General features: G+C 45.2%; 1 protein-coding gene across 3 annotated transcripts; it reads right to left on the minus strand.

Moving 5' to 3' along the window:
* Positions 1-6: 6 nt before the first annotated feature.
* On the minus strand, positions 7-8,754 carry LOC309336925 (uncharacterized protein). 3 transcript variants are annotated; one of them, XM_081853442.1, is made up of 5 exons: positions 8,641-8,754; positions 5,503-5,585; positions 4,318-4,383; positions 2,926-3,052; positions 7-1,715 (listed from the first exon to the last, which is right to left on the minus strand). In XM_081853442.1, exon 5 carries the CDS (start codon positions 1,706-1,708, stop codon positions 251-253), a length of 1,458 nt encoding a protein of 485 aa, XP_081709568.1. In that variant the 5' UTR covers positions 1,709-1,715; positions 2,926-3,052; positions 4,318-4,383; positions 5,503-5,585; positions 8,641-8,754; the 3' UTR covers positions 7-250. The 3 variants fall into 3 exon arrangements, with proteins under 3 accessions (XP_081709568.1, XP_081709567.1, XP_081709569.1); XM_081853441.1 differs by lacking the exon at positions 4,318-4,383; XM_081853443.1 differs by lacking the exons at positions 4,318-4,383; positions 5,503-5,585 and having other exon boundaries at positions 8,641-8,736.
* Positions 8,755-10,363: the final 1,609 nt, after the last annotated feature.

Genomic DNA, 10,363 nt, shown 5'->3' on the forward strand with positions numbered 1-10,363 from the left:
GAATCCTGTGAAGAAGTGGATGGAGAGTAGGAGCCAGGTGGGGGAAAGGACATTTTAGAAGAAAACTGGCAATTGTATCCTATGTATTATTTCCCTGATGATGATCCTCCAATTCAAGTGTTGGACAAAAGTTCCTTTGGAAGACGGAGAAAGGTTTCCTATTTCACAATACCTGGCTTTACTTATTCTATAGTGGCTATAATTATGGAGATGAACTTTCAACGGAAAAGCATTATTTTTTTAAAAAAAATCACACTGTGTGGGTTTTCTGGTGCCTGGTCAAATGCGAGTTCCGATTGAACCTTCTCCCACATTTGAGGCACATGAAAGGTTTCTCCCCTGTGTGAATCCGCTGGTGCTTCTTAAGGCATGAGCTCTGACTGAAACATTTCCCACATTCGGGGCACTTGTAGGGCTTCTCTCCTGTGTGAATCCTCTGGTGCTGGATCAAATCTGAGATCCCACGGTAGCTCTTCCCACACTCGGAACACAGATAAGGTTTTTCGCCGGTGTGGATTCTCTTATGCACGACGAGGTGGGAGCTCTGAGTAAAGCACTCCCCGCATTCTCGGCAAATGTAAGGTTTCTCTGCTGTGTGTATTCTTAGGTGTCTGATGAGATGGGAGCTGACCAGAAAGCCTTTCAAGCAGACAGGACAGCCAAAAGGCTTCTCTCCTGTGTGGATTCTCTGATGAGCGACAAGATTGGAGCTCACACTGAAGCTCTTCCCGCAGTCAGGGCACACATACGGCTTCTCTCCAGTGTGTATTCTCTGATGTGCAATAAGGGTTGAGCTTTGGGAGAAACTCTTCCCGCACTCGGGGCATGTGTAAGGTTTCTCTCCTGCATGGATGCGCTGATGCTTAACCAGGGCTGAGCTGTCGCTGAAGCGCTTCAAGCACTCCCGGCAGACGTAAGGTTTCTCCCCAGTGTGGGTTCTCCGGTGTCTGATAAGGGGAGAGCACCGTTTGAAGATTTTCCCGCAATCGGGGCACTTGTAGATTTTTCCTACCTTCGCGACTGTGGCTTTGCCAGGTTGTACGCCTGTTCCATCTACAGGCACAGCTTTGCTTCGTCTCTTCTTTGGGACATAGACTTTCTGGCTCTCAGGAACAGGCTCGCTATAACATGGCTCATCATCCCCAGGAATCTGGAAAACATTTATTTCATATTCCTCAAGAAGAGCCTCACCCTCTTCTGTCTGCTCATAATCTTCTGCCCGTTCATAACCTTCGTAACATTCTGCCTGTTCATAACCTTCTGCTTGTTCATAAGCTTCATAACATTCTGCCTGCTCATAATTTTCTGTCTGTTCGTAACCTTCATAACATTCTGCCTGCTCATAACCTTCTGGATCTTCAAAACCTTCTGCCTGCTCATAACCTTCTGGATCTTCATAATCTTCCGTCTCTTCATAAGCTTCTGTCTCTTCATAACCTTCCTCTGGAAGAATCTCATCTTTTACGAAATAGTCATCATCCACTTCCTCCACGTGGATCGCCTCTTTCACCCAATACTCCTCTTCCTCCTGCGACCCCTCCTCCTCTTTCACCCAGTTCTTTTCCTCCTCTTCTTTCACTAGATTACCAGTCTCTGCTTTCTCCCGGGGGACGGTGACTTCTTTCACCAGCTTTCCTCCCTCCTCCTCCTCCTCTTCTTCCTGGGAGATCGCCTCCTTTTTCAGCTGCGGCTTCTCCTCGCTCATCATTGCTAAGCTGCCGGAACAAAGAGATATGCATCAGTTTGGAACATCAGCAAAAAGAAGTTATGAAATCAGCAGCACATCTGGAGGATAAGCATGGCAGGTTGTTTGCAAGGAGGTGCTGCTCAGATTAAATAAGAGGAGTCAGTGAGAGACTACTCAGCGGTCTCACATGAGGCTTTATTTTACCTGCAAAGTGTATCTGAAAAGCTACCTCCTTCGATGTTGTGCTAAGATCTGCAGTCTAGTCTGGGAGGTGGCTTTCTCTGTGGCAGCCCCTAAACTGAGGAACTCCCTCCGTAATCTGGTGTGTCTAACTTTTCTGGTGTACTGTATAGCTTTGGATGTATGCTGAACATGCAGCTCTCTATCTCGGCTGCTGACAGTTAAGGCATTTTGGTTTGGGGACTCACTTATTTTTCTGACTCTATGCTGCCCTGTTCTGGCTGGTACAATTTTACTTGTTTCTGTAATGACTGTGTACTATGCTCTTGTAAAAAAAAAGGTAAAGGACCCCTGGATGGTTAAGTCCAGTCAAAGGCGACTATCGGTTTGCGGCGCTCATCTCGCTTTCAGGCCGAGGGAGCTGGCATTTGTCTACAGACAGCTTTTGGGGTCATGTGGCCTGCATGACTAAACTGCTCCTGGTGTAACGGGATACCGTGACGGAAGCCGAAGTGCGTGGAAATGCCCTTTACCTTCCCGCCGCAGTGATACCTATTTATCTACTTGCACTGGCATGCTTTTGAACTAGGTTGGCAGGAGTTGGGACCAAGCAACGAGAGTTCACCCTGTCGCGCAGATTCAAACCACCGACCTTCTGATCGGCAAACCCAAGAGGCTCAGTGGTTTAGACCAGTGTTCCCCAACCTTGCGCCTCCAGCTGTTTTGGACTACAATTCCCATCATCCTTGACCACTGGTCTTGCTAGCGAGGGATGATGGGAGTTGTAGTCCAAAAACAGCTGGAGGCCCAAGGTTGGGGAACACTGGTTTAGACCACAGCGCCACCCGCGTCCCTTGTAACCCACATCAGGACTTTATGGTGATAGGTAATAAATGTTAACATAATAAACAAATCTCGACTTTCATTTAGCCTTCCCTGCAAAACAACCAATAATTTTTAGCATTAGCACAGAACTTCAGAGGGTTCATTGCCTTTCACATCCATTATCTCCATCATCTGTACCACAGCCCTGCAAAGTAGGCCAGAAGTATTATTACCCTTACGTTGCAGCTGGAGGAGAAGACAGATAACGATTTTCTGAAAGTCACTTAGTAAGCTTGTAACCGGGGGCTTTCTGAGTCACATCTTATACTCTTAACCACTTTGTAACACCACCCATAGCAGCTGCAAAAAAAGAAAAGAAAAGAAAAAATGTGTTAGAGAAACTAGAATGGAGACGATAACACTGTTTAATGGGCAATGGGTTGTGTTTCTTCTTTTCTTTTCTTTTTAAATATCAGTTTAAAGTTTATTGGCATAAACACATACAGAATACAATGAAAATAATGGATATGGCGAATAAAAATAGATGTAAAAGTAGAAAAATAAAACACAGGTACAGATGTGGGGTTAAAAACCCCCAATAAACTACCAAAAATGCAGTGCCACATTCAATTGTTGCATATGAGAAGAAAAAGGTGGGTCAATTCAGTTCTCAGTAAAACCTCTCCACAGAACAGGGGGTTCAGTGGGCTGTTCAGTTGAGTTTCTGAACACTTCTCAGAAAATAGGTTTAACCAGTGTTTCCTTCCTTATGTCAGTGAGGAAAAGGAAAGCAGAATCGCCATCTATAAGAGAACACCTAGCAGAGATTTAATTCATTCTGTAGTCCTGCTGACTTTATGGCTATAGCATCCAGCCTACTTTCTGTATATTCTAATTATTTCTATTGTATTTGTTTCATTTATAACCTGCTTTTCATCCATGGAGCAAGGTGTCGTACGTGGCTCTCTCCCTCTCCCATGTTATGCTCAAAACAACCCTGTGAGGTAGGCTAGGGTGGGAAACAGCCCAAGGTCACACGACACTTTGTGTAGCATCTTGCTGCTGAAAAGTTCTGGAGAACTCAGAGGTTTCCCAAACTTTTTTGATACTTCAGTTGGTCATAATAAAGATGTTGCCCAACGGTGAGTCTAGGGGTTACTGCATAGCTGTTAACAGCCGGCTGGAACTTCAGAGATAAATTACACCCCCTGTTCTTTAGCTCCAGTTATTCAGCCCAGGGAAAAAGCTGAGGTACATAGGTTTGAAGGGCAAATATTTATTTATTTCAGAAAATGTATATACCACTTGATATTTTTTTTTGGGGGGGGGAGAAAACCCATAACCTCACAACAGTTTACAGTAAAAATAATTAAACAATGAAATTATCAATATGAAACAGTAAGGAACAATTATTTGAAATATTTTAGAAATAATGAAAATCAACAATAAGCCAAAAAACAGATTAAAGCACACATCAACGTTCTAAGTGTTGGGATAGGCTTTGCTAAACAGAATTATTTTTAAGAGGTTGCCAAACAAAAGAGTACAGGGAAGGCACCTCCCTGATGTCAATAGGCAGGGAATTGCGAAGTGTGGGTGCTGACACTACAAGATCAATTTCTTACAAATGCAGGACGAGTTTCATGTGATGCCCGTACCCAATGTCAGTTCTGCAGATCGAAGTGGAATGCCTGCAGGATCGTGGGGGGCGGGTGGGGAGGCAGAATCAGGGAGACACTGAATGCTAGTATCAGAAGGTCAGGCAGCCCCCATTTTGGTGGAGTGGTCACCTAGAAAACCAGGCCCCTTGGGACTCATTGGGAGCAGGGAACCTTGAAGACCAGGCGAACCCACTTGTAGCTGGGTTTGGGCGATCAGCCTACATAAGCTCCTAGCTGAAGACTATTAATAAAGGTAAAGGGACCCCTGACCATTAGGCCCAGTCATGGCCGACTCTGGGGTTGTGGTGCTCATCTCGCTTTATTGGCTGAGGGAGCCGGTGTACAGCTTCCGGGTCATGTGGCCAGCATGACTAAGCTGCTTCTGGCGAACCAGAGCAGCGCACGGAAACGCCATTTACCTTCCCGCCAGAGCAGTACCTATTTATCTACTTGCACTTTGACGTGCTTTCAAACTGCTAGGTTGGCAGGAGCAGGGACCAAGCAACGGGAGCTCACTCTGTTGCAGGGATTTGAACCGCCGACCTTTTGATCAGCAAGTCCTAGGCTCTGTGGTTTAACCCACAGCGCCACCCGTGTCCCACAAGACTTACGCCACAGCCTTGCTCCTGCTTCCTACGTGGACTGACCTTATGCCTTTGCTTTTGCTAACTTGTCTATCTTTGGACTTGCTCTGCTGTGTTCCACCTTGGCTTTGTTTCATGACCTTGCTATTGGATCATACCCCATGTTGTGACTGTCTCACAGGGCCTGGTCTTGGCTTCTCTTCAGCAACCCTGCATCTCTGGATTGCCTCAATATCTGACTGCTCTCATGACCCTCTGGAGTTTGGGCAGCCCCGGTCCTGGGGTACAGCTTCCCCATCTCACCTGCGACTTGGCGACCAAGCCAGGACCAAGCCAAGATGCGAGGTCACCCAGTGTGATCTCCACCCACTCTGTGCTAGCCCATCACTCCAACCACTTAAACTTTGGAAGGTGAGGAACTGGTGGCCCTTCAGGGGTTGCGGGGCAACAGCTGACATCAACCCTGAGCCCTGGTCATGCTGCCTAGGACTGATGAGGGTCCAATTACATCTAGTAAGGGGAGAGAGGATCTGTGTTGGATATCAAGGGGCAGTTGGTTTCTCACCTGTGCTGTTTCACGTCCATTCCAAGGAATCTTCAGAATGGAGTTGATGCAATGGGCATTATGTGGATGTTTATTTCCTTGAGCTGAACAGAATGGAAGGTTATGTGTTATGGGGGTATGAAGTGAGTGTGTACAAACTCAGCAGTGCTTAGTTTATTTTTGGGTTGATATTTTAAGACCATTAACAAAATAACAAATAACAACAAAATGTTGTTTTGCAGATTGTAAATGCTGTATCACTAATACTATGATGTCTGCTTTGATTGTGATGTTTAGCTTCTTTGTTGTTGTTGCTGAAATATAGTTGTTGATAAAATTGCAATTGTTTCACTGATGATTTGCTAATTATCCTATAGGATTTGTGCTCTATTTGTGATGCTCTATTATGTGCTATTGTGTTATTTATCGTTTGTAAGCCGCTTTGGGAGTCATTTGAATGAAAAGAGGCCTAGAAATGTAATAAATCAAATCAAATGAACTCTGGAAGGCCACAGATTCCCCTACGTCAAGATAGATTATGCTTCTTTTCAAATGAAGAGAGTCACCTTCAGAAGGTCATCCATCCGAATATTGCATATTGGTCCTGCAAGGACCCTGACTAGCGGTGATGGTGGCAGCTGTGTTGTCTAAGACCTAGGAATGTGCTAATCCTAAACAGTAGTATGATAAGAGACTGCTCAATATGTGTCCAATGAAGTAACTGTGTAGCAGGATGAGACCCTTCTTCAAATCTAATCTCAGCCATTATTATTATTATTATTACAGTGGTGCCTTGCAAGACGAAATTAATCCGTTCTGTGAGGCTCTTCGTATAGCGGTATTTCTTCTTGCGAAGCAAGCCCATTGACAGCTTAGCGGATTAGCGCTATTAGCGGTTTAGCGGCTTTTAGCGGATCAGCTGATAAGCGGCTTATCAGCGGATCAGCTGATAAGCGGCTTAGGGCTTAGGAAAAGGGGGAAAAAAGGGAAAAAAACCCTGCAGGAACTCGCAAGACTTGCGAAGCAAGCCCATAGGGAAATTCGTTTTGCGAAGCGCCTCCAAAACGGAAAACCCTTTCGTCTAGCGGGTTTTCCGTCTTGCGAGGTGTTCGTCTTGCGGGGCACCACTGTATTATTTTTATTATTATTATTCAGGGAACCAGGTAGACAGCCTTCATGGTAGTGGTGCCTGCTCTCGCATCAAATGTCAAGCAGATAAATAGCTACATAACTTTTAGAAGACATCTGAACACAGCCCTGTATAGGAAAGTTTCTAACGTTTGATTTTTTAAAAATGTTTTAATATCTTTTGGAAGCCACCTAGAGTTGCTAGTGCAGCAGACGGGCGGGGTACAGATAATAAAAGTATCATTAAATTATTATTATCATTAACTTGTTGGCACATTTTTATGAAAACCTACATGAAAACATTGGCATTAACTATTGAGTAAACTTGCTTAGAATTGGGCTGCCTAGTGGCTTTAGGCAAGACAATACTTCTCAGCCTCCCACCCAACGCAGTGATGCTCTACAAGTACTAGGCTACCTTCCAGAATTGCTGAGTATAATCACGTCTATGAAATGTTTTGAATGCTAAAAAAAGAGAGAGCACTATATAAATGTTAAGCATTATTATTTAGAAGGCTTGGGGAATATATTATTCCAGAATATTGTCTTCATAAAAAGAACCCTGCTCGATCAGACCAAAGGCTTATCTAGTCCAAAATTGCATTATCACAGTGAACCACCAAACGCCTTCTACTTGTGAGCTCCACCAACTGGTTTTCAGAGGCAATATATCATAATAATATCATAATAATAATTTATTATTTGTACCCCGCCCATATGGCTGGGTTTCCCCAGCCACTCTGGGCGGCTTCCATAAAAACCAGAAATACACTAAAATATCACAGATTAAAAACTTCCCTGAACAGGGCTGCCTTAAGATGTCTTCTGAATGTCAGGTAGTTATTTATCAATAATGATGAATTGCCTAAATTGCCACGCATTTGTCCGATCCTCTTTTAAAGGTGTCCAAGCTGGGGGTGGGGTGGGGAGGTCATTTCTCCCTCTTTTGGTAGTGAATCCAATCGCTCGTGTAGGTAGGACGGTTCAATTGTTCAGGAATGTCATGTCATTCAGCTCCACGATGACCTCAGCAAAGACATCTTTTCCGAAATGACCATGTGTCAAAATCTCCTCCACAGAGTGGAAAAGTACCAATTAGAGAGGTATGTGCTAAAGCTGTCCTCCTAATTTGCTATATTACCACCTGGGGGGGCTATTCAAGCAAGTGTGTATTGGATCCAGAGATATGTATATTGGATCCAGAGATATGTATTGTATTCAAGCATAATAATAAGTGCCCAGAGGCACTTGGCTTACCAGGTAGATCCTCAGAAAAACTGCTTGACAGGCTCACTTTCCCCCTCTCTGAGCTCCCTTCTCACAGCAAGCAGGAATCCCAAACGCTTTTTACTTGGAAGTAGGATCTATCGGTTTTGATGGGCCTTGATTCCAAGTAAATTCCTTCAGAGAGGCAGTCCCCGGAGCTAACTGGAGAGCGCTTAATCATTCCTACTGTGGCCACATTTTTTTTAAATAAAAAACCCCACAGTTGTTCTCTGCATAGGCTTAAAGGTCTCCTTCTCCACCTCCCCCCCCGCCCCATTTTTAAGAGCTAAGCCTTGATCCAGAAAGCAAGTCCTTCTGCCTCGAAAATCAAAACCCACTAGGTTCGTCGGGGTCTGAAAAGAGATGCGGAGGAATCCAGCCCAATAATCCCCGATGCAAATCAAGCCTGATCAGCCTGGCTGAACTCCCAAAAATTATCATTATTTTAAACCTCATCTATAGCCCCCGCTCCTCCCCGCACGCGATTTCCCTCCTCCTCCTCCTCCGCAGCGTTACTGCGATCCCTGCATTGCAGGGGGGCTGGACTGGATGGCCTCTGGGGGATCCCCCACCCGAGATTCTCAATCACCGCCTGCAACCTCCGGTGGCTCAGGGGTTAATAATGGCTGCAGCGTGCGTCGCCCCCTCCCCACCCCTCGGACCCCCCACCCCCCCAAAAAACACCCCCAGGCCCAGATCTCCAGGGACGCGCGGCTGCAGCAACTTCGGAAGGCTAAAGCCACCCGGCGAGCAAAAACGAATTACCTCCGCGGAGGAGAGGGAAAGATCCAGGGACGGAGCGCAGCCTCGGATCCTTTTGTTCTTGCTCCTTTCTCCCTCCCCCCCACTTCCCACCCCGGATCTGCTGGCCACGCACACCCACCCGCCTCCTCCGGCTAAGCCAGCCCCTTCCTGTGCCGTCGCCTTTCCAGGCCGGCCTGCAACGCTCTCCCGGCCCAGGGCTGGATGCTCGGCAAAGGCCGGCGGGGAGAAGATCGGGTCAGGATCCGGGCGGAGATGGCCACGGGCTGGGCAAGGGGGTCTTCTGGGTGGGGGGATCCAAAGGCCACCCCCCTGCTAGATGAACCACCAGCCAGACGCCCAGGGTGGCTGGACCAACCCCATTAATCATCATCATCATCATCATCATCATCAGTGCTTTTTTCTTAAAAAATGTTTAGTGGTACCCTCATTTTCTTACACATATCGAAATACTGCTCCTCAGTGAAGCCAAACTTAGATTCACAAAATGTTTAGGGGTGTGCATCCCCCCGCGTCCCCCCAGAAAAGGCACTGATGATGATTAGGATCTGGAAATAGCTCCCTTTAAAAAGGGGGGGAGAAGGGGAAACTGGGCAAATCCAGTCTGATCTGCCTACTTGGATGTACAGTTTTTATTAAAAGCTTTTCATAATTCCATAAGATATAGAAAACTATGTTTTCAGATGTTTTCAGATTTGAAAACATGGGCACAATTAAGATGCATAGGTTTTGATGGATGTAATAATGGGATACTGAATGGTTTAGTTTCTATAAAATGTGCAGGGATGGATGTTATGCGAAAGGAACCATGGGACGGGAAGAAGGGAAGTTGTTGATATTTTAAGGTTGCTTAAATTAATATTCTAAAATGTGAAACAGAAAATTTAATAAAAATTACAGAAAAAGAAAGAAAACGAACGTAAATAAAAAACAAAAATAAAGTAAAAAAGAAAAAAGGAGAGAGAGAGAAAGGAAAGGAAGGAAGGAAGGAAGGAAAAGAGACAATAAAGGTAAAAGGGACTTCCGATTTCCCACCTGCTGCTTACATAAAAAAAGAAAAAATATATACTGAAGATGAATGTTATTATGGACTAAATGTCGTAAAATATTCGGTGAACCGCCCTGAGATATTACGATGAAGGGCAGTATATAAATTTAATTAATAGTAATAATTTTGAAAAATAATCATGGCTGCTAGCCACGGTGTCTGTGCCCTGCCCTTAAGAGGCAGCAGTACTTCTAAATACAACTTGCTTGAAGCCACAGAAGGAGCAAGGGCTTTTATGCTCACATTCTGCTCCTTGGTTTCCGACAGGCAACAAACTGTTCCCCCACTTTGAGAACATGGGGGGTTGGGCTAGATGACCCTCGTGGTCCCTTCCAAGTCTTAAGATTCAGTGAGGGCGCTGGACTTGATGGGCCATCAGTCTGACCCAACAGGCTCCTCTTCTTACATATGGGACTGGTTTTGGTTTTTTTATTGTCTGTGTATGGGTTTTTTTTTACATGTGGAATTGTCTTTACATATTGTGAAATTGCTTGGAAATATTTTATGGGAAGCCATTCAGTTTTGTTTTTTTTTAAGTTCATGATGGACCCAGTTACACCAAATAAAGGTCTTCCCACAGCTGCCCCCTGCCTTCACTGGATCAGCAACGTTACTTGGCATTCCACCCCCCTTTCTTCAGTTTGCAAACTTTGTCCCTAAATCAAGACGTTATTTTAC

The sequence above is a fragment of the Podarcis erhardii genome (genome assembly GCF_964252035.2).
Source record: "Podarcis erhardii genome assembly, chromosome: 2".
Lineage (NCBI taxonomy): Eukaryota > Metazoa > Chordata > Lepidosauria > Squamata > Lacertidae > Podarcis > Podarcis erhardii.

Coding starts and splice junctions, on each gene's coding strand:
- LOC309336925 (XM_081853441.1), bottom strand. CDS start 1,708: ATGATGAGCGAGGAGAAGCCGCAGCTGAAAAAGGAGGCGATCTCCCAG.